General features: G+C 37.6%; 1 protein-coding gene across 10 annotated transcripts in view; it reads left to right on the plus strand.

The window, feature by feature from the left end:
• The window catches only part of IPCEF1 (interaction protein for cytohesin exchange factors 1), a 75,399-nt gene that overhangs the window by 12,490 nt on the left and 42,424 nt on the right, over positions 1–20,485 (plus strand). For 5 of the 10 annotated variants that reach the window (XM_052686981.1, XM_052686971.1, XM_052686955.1 and 2 more), the window contains exons 2-4: positions 13,506–13,556; positions 17,678–17,714; positions 18,376–18,545. In XM_052686981.1, the coding sequence (XP_052542941.1) occupies positions 13,533–13,556; positions 17,678–17,714; positions 18,376–18,545 (231 nt within the window). In that variant the 5' untranslated portion in view covers positions 13,506–13,532. Of the gene's footprint in view, positions 1–13,505; positions 13,557–16,016; positions 16,515–17,677; positions 17,715–17,760; positions 17,904–17,934; positions 18,088–18,375; positions 18,546–20,485 lie in introns of those variants that run through there. The other 5 variants (XM_052687022.1, XM_052686986.1, XM_052687033.1 and 2 more) reach the window with 5 other exon arrangements.

Raw genomic sequence — 20,485 nt, forward strand, 5'->3', positions numbered from 1 at the left:
TTCTAATGTTCTTGTGTGCTTCTTGTGCAACCTGCGTGCTGCTTGTTCTCATTCTTACTGGGAGATCTGATTTCTTCTGAGGCTGTCCAGTGGTCAGAAAGCAAAATTTGCTTCTCGATTTTGAGTGTGTTTCCTCAATTGGATGCAGCAGCAGGGTACTGCATGCCCAGCAAGGCAGGCGCTCCTACATCTGTGTGTTTGCTGCAAAGTGTACTTGGGCATTAAGTTAGCAATGGCTAGAGAGCTTCAGTGATGGTTAAACTGCTCTGGTCTAATTTGTCCTTGTTAATTCCAGGTGGCAAATTGATCCCACTTGACTATCTTGCCCATCCCTTCTGCATGCCTGTATGTACCCTAGCAAAACAAAAAAATTGTGACTCAATTGTGAGTGAATGGGATGAAGATATGTTTGGAAAAAGATGCAGTGGTAACACATGAAGAAACTGTATAGAAGTATTGTACACTCCCTCTAATAAATGATATAGAGATGGAACATGCTGCAAATCAGCTTGCCATGGTGAGGTTTAAGCAGATTCTCATATACTGTTGGCTCTGGACATAGAAGCAGTAATGCAGAGTGTTTCACAGAGGGCTGTGCTGCTAAATGACAGGTTGAATAGTCTCATTATTTTGTGCAAAGAGATGTCTTTGAAGGATCACTCTGCCATCTGCTAAGGTACCTACTATTTATGGCTAATGAAGCTAGTACTATTTATGGGCCTGGACAAAGGGTCCTGCTTGCTGCATCACTTACTGCTAATGAAATTATGATGCGTGTGGTTATACAGTCACTGAGCTAGGAGATGGGCACTGAGGTAATACACTTATATTACCCCTTTCTGCATCTCTGTTTCTCTCTCAGTTGAAGTAGAGCCATGTTTCTGTATTTTAAGGATTTTTCTGAAAAGCAATGCATGCAGTTAAAGGCATAGCTCATTTAGCTGTCATTCTTAAAGCATCTAAACGTGTTTATGCCTTAGTGACATTCATTTCTAAAAATATTTCTCTTCTGCAGCCTCCTCTACTCTCTAATTGTTCCCTTCTCTTTCCTCTCATCAAGTTTCAGTCTGAATGCCCTCCAGCATCTGCTTCTTTTGCTTTTGCTGTGGGGCATCTCTGGAAATGTCCCATGAATAGACTGAATTCCTCTGATAGAAGCATGTCTGTCCTCCTTGTCCCCTGCCTGTGGCATAGCCAAGTCATACTTCCATTGTCCCCATGTTCTTGTCTTTTTCATCTCTAAACAGGTTTTGCTGATTGCTTCCAAGAAGAAAAAATCAACAAAGTGCCATAGCCTTGTCCCACCTACTAGCACCTCTACTTCATCTGCACATATGGCTTCCTCATTTGGAGGATGAGGATTCCTTTTCCCTAGAACCTCCTTTAATCTTTCTCCATTTTCTCAACTAGTATATTATTATTTCTTTAATTAAGTGCAATCAATCAACAAAAACCTCTGCTTTCTGCCATCATTTAATCCTGACGCTTATATTTGACTTTTTTTTTCTGAGAATCTCTACTTAAAATCTTTCTTTCTGTGACTCTGACTGCCAGTGGTTCTCCATCTGCTTTTTGGGACAAATTAATAATCTTTCAGGAGATGCTGGTATATCCCAAAATATTGTGTTTAGTCTGCTAAAGGATCCTGTCCTCTGATCCATTTCTTCTCTGCCCTTTGAGTGATTTTGTTCATAAACATCAACTTGGATTCTCCATTCATAAACAGAAGGTCTACTCCTGTAACATAATAGCTATCTTTTCTTTCTGGCAGAGTTTAGCCTGTCTCTCTGATATGCTGTGGCTCAGCCTTTAGCTGGACTGAGCATGACCAACTGCTAAATCATCCCACTCACTTCTGATGGCGAAATTATGTTCTAAGCACCTTCTTCAGTTTTCTATCTTTGTTTCCAAGTATGGTTAATTTTGCACATTATTTCAACTATTTTCACTCTCCATGCACACGAATAAACTGTCATCTAAGTTGTCATTATTTCATGTTCTGTTTACTGAAATCTCCAATTCTCTGATCTTGACAAAAACAGTTTCACCTCCTCATATAAACTTAGAAACTCACTGCAGTGGTGTAATTTTCTTCTCTGCTTCTTTGTTGAAGTCTCCCAGCCTATTTACACTTCTGGACAGTATCTTACATAAACTGATTGTAACTCTCATTTTAAATTTCCCCTTTTCCCTCTTACGGTGCTTTCATATGCTCCTAAAACTATTCCATTATTATTTTTCTAAGCTCCTTGCTAAGGCACTAACGTGAAACTTGACACTATCTGAAACCTGAACACATGATTCTGGTGACTACAGTCTCATTGCTATCTTGGAATTCTGGCTTTTGTCTATAACCTTTTCTTGTAACCTGTCTTAAACTGGAAACTACTGTGAGTAGTCCCTTCTCTTTTCTACAGTGCTCTTACAATACCTCACACACAGTCTATTATAATGGAAATAAATAAGTTGCAATTCTCATTACTAACTCTTCATAAAAAAAATACTTTAACAATATTTTGGGTGGTAAAACTGTAAATAATTTTACATAGTTCTCTTCTCTGGTACATTGTGTAGCTGCTTTGTTATCCTCATTTCTTCTTGCAAGGTCTCAAGAGAACTCATGCTCTTATTCTTCAGTGCATCGAAGACTATGCTTTCCTCTAGGAATAGCTTTTTGGTAAAATTGCTATCAAAGTATTGCATGAGCTGAGTCATATTAATTGTGCTCATTTTCTCCTAATCTAAAGCAAATGCCGCTGCTAGGTAATTTAGCTTAGCTTAAATCTCTACCATACTTAATATGTCTTAGCAGACAGATACTAATTTGCTTGTGCGTCTAAGCTGTCTGTATCTCCCTAGTACAATCAAATTATTTGTGTGAATCTCATAAAACTCGTAAAGGAGAGCAAAGATGATGTCAAATAGTCAAATTTTCTCAGAAAGAAACATTGTGAAAATGTTTGTGGTAAGGAGGAAGCTGCATTTCCAGAATTTGTTGTTGAATATCGTTTTAGCTAAGAGCAAATAGGAAATTGGGAAAGGAGGTAAAAGGGGTGGAGTAGAGAAGCAGAAAGTATTATTATTATGTACTGGCAATTTAGTGCACTGGAGGGGTTCTTTTCAGGTGTGATTTTTGTCTTGTGTCTCTATGTGGAGTCTTGCGGATTGCACCCAGGCATACAATCAGCACACTTAAAGCACTTTCCCTCCTGCTGAGACTAAGATTGAAGCTGTTCTCTTAAGTGCCACATAGCATACTCAATTGCAGGGGGATGCAAGGCTCTCAGTTGTCTGTATTCTGAATACACTGTCTGTATGTGGAATAAACCAAGTTGCCAGCAAAGATGCATTGTGGAGATACAGTTCTAGAAGAGTGGTTGACAGCAATTGAACCCTGGTTTTAGGTTTCTGCAACAACAGAAGAGAGACCTTGTTCTTCTGTCAGCTAATTCCTGAGTCCATAGGGTTTTCTCCAGTTCCCCTACATCGAAGATTTCTGACAAGATCAACTTTGAGATGATGGTTGCATGATAGCCTGCTCACCTCCTGATGGAAACATTTGCAGTGCTTTAGAGATAGCTACTCAGCACACCAAATTATTTTCATCCTGTTTTGGTCCATTACATCACTTTATAAAATATTCCATTGCATTATGTTTGGACCCTTTATGGCTGCCTTGCAGATATGTGAGAATATTAGTTGCTTAGTTAAAATCTCTACCTTTCCTCCATTGTTTCTCATGCATTATTTTACTTTCAATGAATTCATACAGTATGAACATACTGGCTGCATGAGCAACACTTTAGGAAACGTGCCAAAACCTTGACTGACATCCAGTTTATAGAGCTATTACCACCACTTACCTGACTTACAAAACTCTGTGGAGTTTCAGCCTTGGCTACCTTGAGTTCAACATTTCAGCATTCCTTTGTCCTAATACATGTGGTCAGCTCATTTTCTTTTGCTAAGTTTAAACTCTGAAGAAGCAGACATTTAAGGTAAAATTAAAAGTCCTTTTCTTTGAAGTACATTGATTTTCTTGCTGAAATAGTTTGGATTTTTTCTTCCTCATAAATCTCAACAAATCATATACTGAGGATAAAAGTCCTATCTACTTCATGAGAGGTGGGTTCCCTATTCTAACCTTGCAAATGTTTGTTTTACATTATTGCTGAGTTGTTTTCAAGTTACAAAATTAATACTTAAAAGCTTCAGTAGATTTCGAAATACGAATATTTTTAAACAAGGACGTAATGAAATTTAATTATGGCATCATTATTCAGCCTGGAAAAGAGAAGGCTCAGTGGTGGGGAGGACCTTACAGTGGCCTTTCAGTGCCCAAAGAGGCCCTACTGGAAAGTTGAGGAGGGTCTTTTAATAGGGACATGCAGTGAGAGAACAAGGGGAAATGGCTTTAAACTGAAAGAGGATAGATTTAGACTAGATGTTAGGAAGAAATTCTTTACTGTGAGAGTGGTGAGACACTGGAACAGGTTGCCCAGCGAGGTTATGAATTCCCCCTGTCTGGAAGCATTCAAGGCCAGGCTGGATGGGGCTTTGAGCAGCCTGGTCTAGGGGGAGGTGTCACTGTCTATAGTAGGGGGGTTGGAACTAGACGATCTCTAAGGTCCCTTCCAACCCAAACCATTCTAAGATTCTATTATTAAAGTTTTATTCCACTTAATGTTTTTTGTTGCCCTATGTTGGGGTACAGATTTTGACAAAAGGGAAGATAAATGGGGAAAAAAAGTCAGGAAGAAAAGGAAATGCACAAGCTGGAAATGTTTATTTTTGTTTAATTAGTCATTTAGTCATTAGACCATTTAATCTAATCTATGTTTCTGGATAAAACCACCTGCCCTTGTTTTTTTCTGTGTACTCTCTTAAGAAAGTTTATTAAATCTTTCAAGATTTCAGGTTTATTCAGTGAAAACATCGTGTTCTCTGAAACTGTGAAAGAGAAGTACAGAACAGGACTAACGATATCTTGAAGATGAAAAATCTTCTGTTGTCATTGTTACAGTGTCAACCTTTTAGTTTAAAAAAACTTCCTCACTAGTCGATAGGATTTAAAGTTGTCATTTTGGCATGTTAAGTTTGCTTGAATTTGGGGCTTATCTTGCTCATATTTAGACTTCTTTCAAGTTAATTCTCATTACTGAATGTAATGTAATGGATATAAGTTCAGATTTTAAGGAATGGTGAGTAATGGATTTCTCAAGAAATTGGGTCTTTACTGGTATTATATAAGATTTTACAATCAGATACTCCACTCAGAGCTGTGTATCCTTGCTGAGGTGTTTCTGAATGTGCTCATGTATTTGAAAAGCACTATCACTCATATTGAAGTAATAACTTAGTTGTACTCTGCCAGTGATATGCATAGAGGAGTTGTATCCAAATCTTTCAGAGACTTCTCGATTTTTTTTTTCAGATCTTTTCAAAGACTTTAACAGGGCAGGAGAATTATAACCATGTTGGTCTTGATAATGATTGCAAAATTGATGTCCTAAGTTGTAACATCCGGTCAGAAGGCACAAGAATCTGCGAGCACAAACAGGACGTGTCGTGGTGCTTGAGGAAAGCATGAGAGATCAGAAAAAGTGTGTGTTGAAAGTTGTGTCATCAAGTGAGCTGATTTCAAATGAGACAAATTATGGACTTTTCAAATCCTTGTATTAGTCTCTAACTCTTCAACTGTTATAAATTACAGCTCTGCAAAGGGAAATACTAAGCATGGGGTAGCTTTTCTCCAGGCATTTACTGCTCATTAATTAGTATTCTAACCTGGATGGATTTGTTGCCAAAAAGGCACATGGCTTGGGAAGGAAAACTCAAGTAAAAATAAAAAATTATTTATTGAAAGAGGATCATAAAAGTCAGATTAACTATAGAGGCTACAATTACTGTGAGCCATAAACTATCATTAAATATTTGATGATGCTGCTTTTATTTTGAATTTATTAACATTTGTTATCAGTGGAAAGTCTAATAGTTTTTTTGGCTGTTTACTTTTCTTCTGCAAAACTTGAAATATATCTATATAGGAGTTAAGTTCAAAAATGGAGGTACTTTACGTCAGCCTACACTCTTCCAAACAGAAAAAGAGACAAAGTGCATGGTACTAGTTCATCAGAAAAACAGGAGAGAGAGACTGGGACTTAAAATTGTCTAAAGTATCGGGAGAACCACAATGTTGAGGAATTGGAAGGGAAAAAATTTGGCGAAATATGGTTTGTGACATATAAAAGTCAAAATCTTGTGAGAAAACCTAGAAATTGTTCTTGTGGAAAATTCAATTTTTGGTTTGCTGCAAACAGTTCTGTTGCATTAAACTTTCCTCTATAGAAATGTTCCCTCCATTACTTTCAGACTTTACTGCAATGAAGGCGGCCTCTTAGAAAAGGCATGAGGGAGTGTTCGCTCGTGTAAGTTTCAAGAAACTGATGCAAGTGTCTAATATAGTTGAGCTTACGTTTAAGGGAGTATCAAACTGTCATTTTTAATGATTTATTTCTGTGTGCAGATGTTCTGGCAAGGGCTATAGTGTTGAAGAAGCAAGAGTGATAGCAAATCCTGGATGCCTTGAGGTGCTGATGTCTGCAGAAAATTGTAGCAAATATTTGCAACCAGTATTGTATTTTTCTAAATTTTATTTCATTTCCTAGGGTTGTACTGCTCATGTTGGACAAGACCCTTTTTTATGCTGGTGGGAGGACATTTCTAGGAGATATTTATTACTATGCTCTTCTTATGTGGATTTCTCCAATTGCTCATTGCAAACATAATTTAAGTAAAAAAGAGCTGATAGTGTTCTGAGCCTATAGTGGGAGTTCACATGATTAACAGAAAATGAAATCTATTGCTGAATTCATCTAGAAAAAGGGAAGCCATTGCTGATTAAGTTGGATTTGAAGGACAAAGGGTTTATAAGAGCATTATTCTTGTCATATCTGTGAACTTTTATCCCAGAGGTGATTTTTTCACCTCTCAGCAGTCCAAATTTGGTCTAACTTAGAAGTACTATACTGGCTCCCAGCCTCACATCCAACTTGTGGCCTCCTTGTCTTAGAAACTCCATGTTCCTAGCTAGCATGTGGACCTGGGTGTTGAATTTAGGAATAAATAATAGATAAATTTATCTGCTAAAGCACAGATGTGAGCAGTCCAAATTTTCCTCAATCTCTTTTTCCTGGAGAAATAAGACAGCATGCACATTTCTATAGCTGGCCAGTCTTCTTTGTAGTCCAGAAGCAATTTCATCCTCCTACATTGCAGTCCGCCAGAACACTTTGCCATCGCTGTACCTCCCACTAGGATTGCTCTGCTGCACTCGTGTGACTTGAGTATCACTTGTGTATTTTGCGTACTATGAAGGGTGGAAGGAATATAAATTCTTCAGTGCTCCTGAACTCTTAATGAAAAATCGGGCAGTTTTCATGATATCTGTTTGTTTGTTGGTGAACTGTATACATGGAGTGGAAGTCTTTGATGGAAGAAGAAGCTATTTGTTGCTTAATTCTCATAAGGATCAGTACAATGATTTTGCTTTGCTTTTTAAAAAGCTGATCTCTTGATGTTTCTCTGAAGGTGTGAATAGTTGGCATTTTGTATAGATACAGCCAGCATTGCCTGGGTGAAAGGAAGAAAATTCACACCCAAACTTCAGAGTATGCAAAAAGCAGCAATTTTTTAGCCTTCTTTTTCCTCAACCATGGGAGTCAGAAATGTGCTTCTGTTATCCTGATGTATTTCACTGCATACAACTGTAATGGGACTGAATGTCCTTGTTTCACCTCTCATCAGGGCTGATCATACTGCTCAAATAACTGGTTTTGGAGCATAGGAGAAAACTCCATCCATCGTACCCTAGAGAGAGAGGAGCTGAATGCATGGAATGGGTCAGTTGGCTTCTTCTCCAGTCTTGGTTCCGTGTCCTTATGTCAAATAATGGCTGTACACACGCTGACTCCGCTTGTACTGGTGTGAGGCTGTGGTGTCCCCAGGCAGCTCTGCAGTCATGGCAAGAGCAGCTACAGGCATCTGAGCCCTCTCCACAGCACTTATCTCTGAGGGTAATTTACATGTGCATGGTGATTTGGGGGGCAGAGGAGAATTAAAAAATTATCCGAAAAAAATATTCCACTGTGTTCTAGGGTGAGGTTCTGAAGTTGCTTTGTCTTTGGGGTGGCATGGGGCAGAGCAGGAAGCTAGGATGTGCAAAGCAGACTCCTTTCCTGCCCTTCGTGAAAGGATGCTGAGGAATGACAGGGGCACACCAAAGGAACTAACTGGTCAGTTCCTCTTGGAAGGGTTTTTTTTTTTTTTAATTATCCCTGGTTTAAGTTGGGTTCATTTTGATGAAAATACCTTTACTTTTTTTTTCACTTTTTCCTCTGAATGTTGACCTCCTCATTTACAAAATGTTTTGCAATAAACTATTGCTGTCATTCCTTTTTAAAATTTTTTTTTTTTTACTTTTCATAACTGACAAGTGCATAAAACCTTCTGCAATGCCTTCATAGCAAATGTTTTTCAGAGCAGACTTCCAGTGAGGATTGCTCAGGTTCCTGCCACTGCCACCATTCGCATTTAACATTAATATAGTTCTGGTCTTTTATGTTGAGGAGACATCCCTCTTGTTTGCTCTTTAGGTATTGGACCTTGCCATTTTCCATCAAAGCTGCGTTTGCTGAATGGCTGATCTCAAAAACAGAGAGCAGAATGATGTACTCTCTTCTGTCATTTGTTTTTGTTTGGGATTTGCATGACTTTCTAAGAGCAGAACAGCACTAGGAATCAGCTCAATGTTGTAAGGAGCCTGCATGCAAATTCATGTTTGGGGCAGAAATGCTAATTTCTGTGTTCTCTTTTTTTTTCACCTGGGAGGCCCCAAGGCATCTGGAGTTCCTCTCTTCTATTGAAACTTGTCTTTCTTCCCAGCCACTTTCCTTTAGAAGGCAGCTGCTTTCTTGGAACTGTCAGTGCCTGTTCCCTGCCACTCGCTCTTGGCTCCCTGGCCAAACTGATCATGGCTGGCCACCATCCCATCAGGCCCTTGGGAAACCCTCTTTGTCTCAGAGGCAGGAGCAGTGAACTTTGTTCCAGTTTATCCTGGCTCTCACCCAAACAGAGCCAGAAGTTGCCTTTTTGAATTGCTTGCAGGTGGGGGGAGTGAATCATTTCCAAATACCTTTAAAAATAAAATTATAACTGATACTGTTATAATGTGGCAGATGGATTTCCTTGCTGCTAGGCCTGCTATAAGAAATTATGCAGCTATTCAATGGTTAATTTTTACTTAGTATGCTTAACTTTATCCATTGTTGTCAATATTGAAAGTATTCTTTGATAATTACGACTTACTTTTTAATAATTATACCTTAATAGACTTGTTCTTTTCAATACCAAAGGTGTAGTTTCATCTACATTTGGAAATATGGAGTAATGGAGACTCAGCTGAGGCGGCATTGTCCATGAGCTTTTGTGTAAAGTGCTTCATTTCCTGTTTGCCATATTGCACGTCACCAGCTCAATACCTGACTTTCCTCGTGAGCTGGGAAATGGAACAAATCTGCAGATCACAAATCGATTGTGCAAGTAGGACTGTTGATTTAGACATTTAATTAACCAGTTAAATAACTGACTAGATCTGATTAATTAGTAGCTAATGATAAGGTTCTGACAGATTAAATTGATCTCTAGTAATCCTCAGGGCAATTACTAATCGTTGTGATAACTTTTCCCCTGCATTGTTACAACAACCTCAGTTAGAAGTAATGTGATAATTTAGGACTATTATATAAGGCGGTCTCCTTGACACAGGACAGTGCTTCGAGCACTGCTATAATTAATTTGAGGCAATGTTATTCCTAATGCTTCTGAGTGAGATCAGTGATTAAGTAATCATTGATTTTCTAGGCACATTTTTGTAGTGCCATTGCTAATTTCGTATTGCCTGTCAATTCCTTGCCCATTGAAGTGCAGATTGTGGTAGGCAGCCAAACAGAAAGTTAGCAGATATGCTAAAGACAGTGACCAAAGTGAGAAATGGAAGGCAAAACATTTATTTTCCAGGTTTTCTTATGACCTTGACTTGGTGCTTGGAAAAAACAGGATTTTTCTAAATGCCATCTGAATAGACACTGAGCTATGCACATATTGGGTGCTTCTACAATACAAATGGTTTGACTCATATTGCATATCTCAAATATTTTGCTCAAAAACAGAAAAGCATATGCCTGCACTGGATGTCATCTGAGGGATGCTTGGAAGGCATATCTGGCAGATTTACTCCAATGTCATCATAATAAGACAGTATCAGGCCACGTAGATTTTAACTTCCACAAGAGGAGTATTACTAATGGATTAAGTTAGGTTTTTTTTTTCTTTTCCCCAAATGACAATCATTGGAAATTCAGTGGATTATTTTTCAAGCTATTTTTTCTCATTCTTTTTCCCCTCTTAACTTTGCTTTGATCTTTAACGGAGATATTTCTATTTATTTCAGAACAGATGATGCAGGCAAATGGAAATGATTGCAAGATATTTCTGTTAAGTCACTTACTGTATTTCCACATTCATTGCAACATCTATTTCTGATGTACCTACTTGTTTACTACTCTTGAAAGAGCAGGATTGAAGGTGTACCAATAAATAAAGATATGCAATCTGATATTTGTAGTTCAGCTGTTGAATCAAAACAAAAAACCCTCAGAAAACTGAATTGGAAATCTTCTACCTGAAACTGCTTTTGGCATAATTTATTCAATTCAGACAGAAATTAAATGACATCTCTAAATAAAGCTAAATAAATGTAGGTTTACAAACTGATAATGTAAAACCGTCCTGTTTAGATTTAATCCAGTAGATTAATTACATTTTATCCTGTGGGATGTGAGAGATTAATGTTTGTTCTCCATTATAAACCCCTTGAGGTGGAAGAACTTCTGCTGTGTTCAGTTTTATTTTCTCTCTCTCTCTGACTTGCTCCATTTTCCATCAGCATCCACCACAGATGACTGCAATCCTGGAATCTTCAGGGGAGGACTGGAACACCACATCCTCACCTTGGTGGTTAGGGTACCCTTTTGCAGGTGATACCCTACTTATTTAATGTCTGCCTGAGTTGGGGCAAAGATATGCACATGTCTGTAGTCTTTAACGAGTGCTATGAAATGAGGTGGTCCAGGCCACTTGTTCTCCTGCTGCATCTTTTCCAGTTAGGAATCAGGACAGACTCCCTGTGATGTAAAATCAGTCCTTGTCTCCTGCTGGCTTGTTAATCTCCTGGGATCAGATGTAGTTTTGTTCTGTGGAAAGCCCTTTTAATAGCAAAACCACCAAATACTGGCATGCTCCCTGACTACTGTGAAGCCTGAGGAATGGCGTGGCCATCTCACATCATAGGCGTGGAATGGACATGGCTCAGCAGGAGATCTAACTGTAGTGTGTGGGAGGGAATTTTGATGGTGGACTACAGTTTCTAGAGACAGCCCTGGTAGACTCATGGTGGTCCATCCAGTAGGGTGGATATAGCATAGCTCTTCTTTAGTGGCTAAATTTATCCAACTCCATCACTTAATCCATTCATCTATTCAGAAAGGATAGGTGCTTCTCCCATGGAACAGCTGTGAATAATTGAAATGAAGCACTTTACTATAGTGCAGAGATAAACAAGGCATGCCCTTCCTAAGTGTTGGTTTGGCAGCTGTTGAGTAACATGAGTAAGCATAAAAATCTTAATGTTATTTCACAGTGTAACTTATCTCACGCAGAATAGGTTTATTTAAGGGAAATAAATTTAGGTTATCTATATGAGAGCCAATCTTTAGTGAACATATATTTACACCTTTCCATACACAGGGAATAATAAATTTTATGCTTGCTTAGAATGAGACAGAAGTCAATACTGCTTTTGAAATCTGGATGCTGGCTCAAAGACTGCTTAAGCTGGTTTCTGGAAACCAAACCACAGTTTGAGTTAAAGTCATTGAGAAAGACCTGCTGGACGCCATTTCAACTCTTTTGGCACAAGTCACACAGGCGGAAACATTTCCTTGCCAATTAACTGATGCTTCTCCTCTCATTTCTTGTATAGTGGCAGATTCAAATTTGGCAGTTTGTGTAATTACACACACTCTCCTCGCCCCTAAAACCTCAAAGCATACATGAAATGAAGAATTGACAGGAAATAAAGCCACATGTCACAATAATTAGTATAATTTTGTCTGTTCTTCCATTACTTTTTGGCACAACATTTGAAGTTTATTTAATTTGCTTGTACAAGTAAAGGTGTTTCCTCTGCTTGTTTATAATGGCTATTATTTCTAAACATCCTTGAAATTATTTGCTATAAAATCTTTCCTCATCTTCATAATACTTTAGTTTGAGCCACTTTTAGAAAGTGTGTCCTTCTATTTTTGAATAGAAGAAGCTGAGAGTCAGAAGAATGTGAATTTGTTTGTATTTCTATTTTTGGTTTGACACTGCTGGAAGCCAGTAGGTGGGTTTTATTTCCCAATATTTTATTTTCAAAATGAAGCATTACGTAGGAGGAATAGCACATATCTTAAATTTTTTTGTTTTAATAACAGGAAAATGTTACTGTTACAAAATCTTCTGAAGTGTCTCTAGAAATCCCTTCTTGCTCACCTCAGCAAAGTCTTCTACTCTCTCCTTTTTCATTGAGAGATTCTTTCATACAAAGAGATGAGTTCGATAGGAATTTTACTTGCAACAAAGAAGTTGGCGTGTTTTCCTTTACTATCTCTGCTACACAGATTCTTTTGTTATATGTTCATTTTACCAACATAAGGAAAATAATGTAAGGAACAGACTATTGACTGCAATCAATGTACTGAAGGAAATTGTATACACAAAGCATGTTACCTTTTTATCCGTGGAATAAAACCCCTAGCATATGCTACTGGACTACACAGATTTTGCTGTCCAGGTTGGAAAGCTACAAGTTGTTATAAGGTAGTGAACTATTAAATCCTCTGCTTTCAGTAAAGAGAGTAGACTAATTGATTAAAATTCTCAGAAAACACACAATAACTCAGCTGAAGTGGAAATAAAAATTCTATTGATATCTATCGCACTGGTAAGGGGGTGAAATACATTCCAAGATTTATTTACTTTCTATTCATTTCCTACAAAAACACCCTAACCAACCAATCAAAAGGCTCTGAAAACAAATAAACTAACTAAAACCAGCTCCCATCAAACCATATTGATGAGTTTTAGTATGTTTATTTAAGAGAAAAACTTGGATAATATTTAGTGGTTCTTACTGATAGTTGACTTCTGTATCAGTACAATTATTTCACATAACATGGTGTTACCTTGAGGAAAGATCTATTTTTGAGAGAGCGAGAGAATAAGGAAGGATGAAGATTTGGCAAGACAAATCACATTAAACCTTTTTTCACTCTGTTGCCAAGACTAATATTAGATGAAAATATAATGAGGAACTAAAGTAAACAAACCTTCTCTTTTTACAGCTTTCTCTCTAAACTTTGAAACCATTCATGGAAGCTGATGGGAATGCCCCTGTAAGTATATCTGAAATGATGCCAGTTTTTGATCAGTTGAAGAGGTCATAGAACATCAATATTTGAATGGTATCTTGCTAATGGGCCAAGTCAAGTGTTGAGATTGTCACTGGCTGTTCCAGTTCTACTCTTCAGGTGAAACGGAGTCTGTTGCATAGGCCTGAAGCCTTATCTTCCAATCCTACCTTTTAAAGGATGAGGAAACAATAACTTAGCGCACATGAGCTTAGAAAATGATTTTTCTTAGACACACATCTGTAGGACCTTTGAGGTTTTAGGAAAGTATAGCTCTGTAGATGATCAGCTGTTAATTGCAGCCTTTTTGTCTTCTCAGACTCATGATTCATGACTAGAACTTCAGGTGACATGAAGCCTGGTCTTCGGTATTAGAGCACTGCTCCTGCTTTTGCTCACTGAACAAATTTTCTTTCCCCCACAAACAGCTTCATGCACCAATTTCACTCCACTACTTTCTTCTGGAGCATTTGCAAGCTGGAGCTCACACAGTCTCCAAGAAGAGGCATCACCTGGGCAAGAATTGACTGCTTCTTGGCAGTTTTCCAGAGGGATGCTGCTCTTCATTAGCAGGGGTAATTGCTCAAGACCTCCTATTTGGGCTAGGAATATATGGCAAAGGTGCTACATACTTCAAATGTTTTGATGTTTCAAATCAAATATAGGATCTCTAAATGGGCAAAATTGTCATTTAAGATACAACTTCTCTTGTACATTTTTTGCTTACTGATGGAGCTAACCTGGCACAGAACTGGTTGAGAACAAAACCCAGTTTTTTGCAGCTGGCCCATGCATGTATTTGCCAAGTGGAGAAGCAATGGGCAGTGAGCTTAAAGCCTGTATTTTCATTCAGAATCAGTATCCCATTTTGTTCCAGCCTTTGGATATTACTAAACAGATGAACAATCCCAAATGTATAAAGGAGAAAAATAAATAAATAGATAAAGATACCCAGTACTGACAGCCCTGCATAAAAATTACAACGGAAGTTGCACTAACTCTAATATTTTGCATTTATTTCACACCTGTATGAGGATTATTGTTTTCAGACATGTTCTGCAGATAGAAATAGATTTTTTTCTTATTTCTATTTTGCCCTGCTCAACCTGTGATAGTGAATTTTTTTTGCCATCAGGAAATTGAGCTTTAGAGGGAAACATCAATTTTTGTCAGAACAGTAGTGAAATCATGACATTTAGTTAAGTTGCAGTTGTTCCAGTAAGTATGTGTGTCTAGAAGTTAAAGTGTGTTTGCATCTGAAACTGCTGCTATGTGACTTATTGGTAGTATTGGTTTTACTGGTAGCTCTGTATTCCACATTCAAACTTTTTTCTTTGTTCTGAATTGGTGCTATCACTTGCTACCCTTGCTAGGACTGAAACTTAAATGTGCCTCTTAACCTCTGTTCACCATGGTTCACTGAAAAGGTTTTTCAAATCTCGTATGCCAATTTTCAGAGGAGGAGCATTTAATTTACATTTTGAGGAAAGATTTTCAGCTGCAAATGTGTTGATGTTCTTGTGGAAAACTGAATCCAAGTGGAGAAGCATTACATGAACCTTATGGTAGATTAATGCAAATATAGAATTTTTTTCTGATTGTTTAAGATAAAAACATTCTCATTTTTAATTTTTGTTCTAATTTTTTTTTTTTTTAATTTCATAAAGTATCTATTTAACTAAAAGCACTGGTGCAGTAGAGAAAGAGTTTTGTTTATTTTTTTTAAAGATCTACGAAATTTAAGAGGGAAGTTTGGATGAACAATACTGGATTTCATTGCCTATTCCTTTGCTGTGCTCTGCAACTAGAAATTCCATCTTGTGAAGAATGACACATATTTTTTCAAGATGACTTTGACCTTCTGGGCAGAACTAGAAATATCATAAAATTGTTGAATTCTTGTATTTGGATTAATTTGTTAAAAATTTATGTTTTCTTTCAGGAATCCTATGAAGAAAAGTATAAATTGAACTTAATTCATGAAATTTCACTGAGCAATGATTTTATTATGAATTTGTCACTGATTTTATGCAGGCAAACTAAATGTAACGGTGTCTTGAGAAACAGCCCTTCCTCCTCTGATTAGTCTCCCAGTTCCTCCAGTGAAATATAAAGAGATGGAAATCCATCACCCCCTGCAAACTGCCAGGAGGAAACAATCATTGTCATTGAATAATAAATGCAATAGTTGTGTGAATGCTTTTTTTTTTTTTTTTTTTTTTTTTTGCTATTCCAATCTCTTACTGGGTAATCATCTCTTTATGAATGATCCATAGGCCAGGCTATGTTATGTTAGATCATCAATAAGGCTAGTGGAAAGACCTACTTCTTCCTCAGTTGCTTATAGAGAGCCACATCCTGTGTCAGGTTTTCTTTTATCATTGTACAATTTTATGTTGGTTGAAGATGAACTGACCCCTCCGTAGTGTATTGACAAAGATGTAATATCATTCTACTTCGTAGCTTTTGCTTGAAGATAATTAATTCTTATTTGCTTTCCTTAATGCCACTTTGGTCACACTAAAGGAATAGGTGATTAGTGTGACTGCATGATCTATTGATTCACTGAGAATATGTGTTATTTCCATGGGCCCTAAAATAAAGCATTATTTTTTTTTTGAATTGAAGATATGAGAGTTGGCCCACATAGGATGGGAAAATAATGGAGGTTCCAATACAACTGATGTGTTTTCTCTGCTTTTCTTCATCTGTTGTCATGGAGAAGTTGGAGAGACTGAGAGATCATGGTAGAATTAAGAAAAAAAATAGGCAAGCTGAGAGAAGAATATATGATGATTAAACAGGAATCTGAGATTATTCATTCCTGGTTAAGCCTCAGATTGTCTCAAACAAGCGCCAGATAAGCACAGGACTTTGCAATATGCAGTTCTGCTCTCTAATATATGCTGCAAGGATAACAGGTTAGAGAACACTCCAGCTCTTGTAAGTACTGATACCAGTGGTTTCTTGTGATATTGTTTCCGGATGCTGTAGCTTTACTCATTTTTAATTCACCTGTGAGAAGAGCTATCAAATCCTTCAACAATAGTATGAAAAAGGCTTTTGTTTGCTCTAAGGCTGCTTGTTAGCTCTGGGAGACTGCATTAGGAATGTTCCTAGTGTAGCTCTGCAGCGGATCAGGTAGTTACCAGCTTTGCATAGCAACGTTGTGGCCAAGCATATTAAACCATGCATCACCTTATCTAGCGTTCATCATCTGGAGGTTTCAAAACCTTTCTGAGAAAATAAACGGTGCGAATTTTTTTGTTTCCATGCTGGAGATGGAAAGGTTGAAATCAAGAGAAGTGAAGTGCTTTAACTATAGTCGGGCCAGTCTGCTGGTAGAGGACTTGCTCTAAAACCCAGATCCTAGATTTCTGATGACCTCTTTCTCAGTCTCTGGTCTCCTGTTTTAATTTCATTTTCTGTACACTACAAATGAGTAAATGTAATTCGATTATGTTATTTTTGCAGTGAGTAATATTTTCATGTACTGTATGGCAAGACCCTGGTGAATTTATGCATTGTGTTTTGGATAATCTGCCAAACTAGAATGATTTATTTACTTTTATTTTTGAAATTTATTAAACTCTATGGAGAAATACAGTCTTTGTATTAAAAATATATATGACAAAGTAAAGAGGAGTGAAAAATGATTTTCTTTTTCAGGACTGCTTAGAATGTGCTAAAGGACAATCAAACTTGTCCATGTATTTTTTATCACTGCATATTTGTAAATTCCCTTCCTATAAGCATTAAAATGCTGGAGTCCTAACTTTTATTTTTTAACTTTGCATAGAATGCAATTCAGACATAGCAAAGAAGCTGCCTGTGGGTGTGAAGCAGGAAGCACTAGCAGACAGACACATGTATAATAGAGTTACATTTGCTCTTGTTCAACTACACATACATCAATTCTAATTAACACATTTTCTGCTTCAGCTACTAACATCCCCTCAGCAGCAAGCGACTTATGTATTTCCATCCTGCACGCACCACCAGCATCACCACCACATCCTTCTCTAGCATCCCCCTCCCCTTTCTAGACAAATGTTGCAACACAATCTGATATTTCCTCTTTTCTTTCCTTCCTGCATTTCTTACAGGTTCCCTTGCGTCAGAAGGCAAAAAAGAAAAGTCAAGGTAATTAGAGATTTTTTTTTCTATTCTCTTCCTCTTCTGTTATTTTCTTAGTATGTCTTGATCTTGGGAGGGTGAGGATTTTATACTGCTGCTCAGCTGGTAGAAGGCTGCTTTTTAACTACTGTTTCTTGAACTAATTCTGGAAAAAAAAAATGACAGCATGCTGGTTTTTTGGACGAAATCCCTGTGGTATGTTAATTCATTCAAAGCTGGAAATTGACAAGGTAGAACCAGGCAGATGCATGCACACACACCAGCGGTTTTCATGTACTTGGCATAATAGTTTTCTCTCCTGACTTAAATAGATGTATTGCTTTTCAGCACAGCTGCATGAAGAGAAATGCATGCATGTTTCTTTTAAAAGGATCAAGAGGTATATATATGATTTACAAAAACTTGTGTACGGTTATCTTAACATTAATTAGTATCTGCATTATATATGGCTTACCGTTTTTTTAATGCATATCAGAATGCCTTTTCAAATGCATGTGTATCACTGTCACAGCTGTTACAAAACAGAAAGACTTATAAGTATATTTTAAGATATGCTTGGATGACTTGTTGAGATCACTAAATAAGGCTGATATCTTTAATCGTCAGCAGCATTTTTCCTGGTAATTTACTTTTAAACAAACATAATACTGTATTTTTACCGGCACAGGGTTCTTTATAATGAGTCGACGGAGGATATCATGTAAAGAACTGGGGCAAGCTGATTGCCAAGGATGGCTCTACAAAAAGAAGGAAAAAGGAGCTTTCATCGGTAACAAATGGAAAAAGTTCTGGTGTGTTCTGAAGGAGTCATCGTTATATTGGTACAGCAGTCAACTGGTGAGTACTGTGTCTACCCAGCTGTGGGGATGGACACAAGGCATCTGCAGGGACCAAGACTAGGGGTGCTGGAGTCACAGTTTAGATTCTTTGTTTCTCAGGCCTGACATCTAGGAAGTGTCTATATAAATATGAAACATTCAGAAAACTGCATTTTCTAGTACAGTGAGTACTTGAGAGCTGTTAATTTGCAGCTTGCTCTGCTCTTTGAAGAACTGATCTTTGCAGGAACTGCTTGCATTTGAATCTGGAAAGGTTTTCTTGGGTCGTGCAGTTTGTAGATAGTTGCTACCAAGACTCAGAGCAGGAATGTTTCCTAACTTCTAGCTAGCTTGATTTTGAGAGGTCTATCTCCTGCTTCTTTCTGCATTTGCTTCCATGCGAGATTCATTTGTCTATTTGTTGTTTTATTTTTTGCTTGCTTTTTTTTTGTTTGTTTATTGCTTTTCTCTGTTTGAGCTGGTAGGGTTGCAGGTATTTGCAATGGCTCTTTGTAGTGACTTTACATCTCATTTGACTGATGTCTCATCCGGAACTCTGTAATTAAAGGCTCACATGTTCTGCTGCTTTTTAATGTCCTGCTCTAACGAGTCAATGCTAAAAGTAAAAATGAAAGAGTATTTTGAACAAAAGGTCCATCTTTTGGTTCAAGGGATGAGCTTTTCTCAGGACAGCTTGCATAGATAGCATTTCTCTTTTTGTTAATACAGCCTGAACAGCCTACTCCACTTACAGTGTGAGTGGAGAATAGTCTGAGACAAAGAACAATAGGCCCTGAATTTATGTGATCAATTAAAGAAACTAGAGTCACAGTGAGAAACTCAGAGAAACTCTGGAGTCCCCTCTATAGATGGCTGTGTTCTGTGCCTGGCTGCAGCACCCAGGGCACTCTGCAGATGTGTTTCATGTGGGTTTCAGATGGGTTTTCAATGGAAACTTATAGCTGAGTGTAAGACTCAGGGGGTCCTAGGGATTAGCTGATTTTATTCCAGGCTGTTTGCTATAGCTCCGCTTGCGTGAACACATTTGATGTTTTGTGTGCCCTAGGAAGATTCAGATATTGTTGTTCATTTCACTTTCTTGCACTGTTACTTCTGAAAAATCTCCCATCATATTCTAAGGATGGACTGGCAGAGCCCAGAATTGAAGTGTGCGGAATGTTAGGGGGATGCTAACATCACTGGTTGAAAATGAGAAGATTTAGTGCAGGATTATGAAAGGTCTTCAGATTTCTTAAATGTAAAAATGCTACGCTGAAAATGAGGATGTCCCTCATTTTACAAAAGATGAAAGATTAAAGACACCTGCATTAATCCTAGAGCATTTTAAAAAGTTAAATGCTGTATGGGTTTATTCCTATAGCGAGTTTATTCCTATAGCAATAATCCACATCTAGCAACATATCTCATTCAATGTACAAATTAAATAGAAAAAAAATCCTTTCTCTGATGAAAAGTATTTCCTATTTTCCCTTTAGCTGCAACTGTATGATGATAAAAATTTTAATAGACATTTAAAAAAATAAATAGCATTTAAAATTGATATGTGGTATTCTTTTTTTTTGGAGTAAAGTGAAAGCAACTCTACTGTTTGTGGGTTGTTTTTATTTTTTTGTAGTGTTTGGTAGTCTGAATGAGCTTGCTTTCAAGCCCAAGTGCAATTGTAACAGGAAGGTGAGCTGGCTGACTGACATGCCTGTTAGATGTGAGAAGTGTTGGGACAGAAATGATTCTGAGGAGTAATCAAGATAGAATAAATACAATGATGAGACAATATATGACATATATTCCATTTTGGAGGAGAAAGGTGGTAAGAGGAGAGTGCAAAGTTCTCTTTGTCCTTTTCTTTTAGTAAATTTCTCTCAGGATACAGAGACGCCAAGATTGACCCCAGTGCTCCAAGACTGCATTTGATACTTAAGTGAACTCGTTTTTTAGTCC

This window comes from Tympanuchus pallidicinctus, unplaced genomic scaffold (genome assembly GCF_026119805.1).
Source record: "Tympanuchus pallidicinctus isolate F22 unplaced genomic scaffold, pur_lepc_1.0 scaffold1, whole genome shotgun sequence".
NCBI lineage: Eukaryota > Metazoa > Chordata > Aves > Galliformes > Phasianidae > Tympanuchus > Tympanuchus pallidicinctus.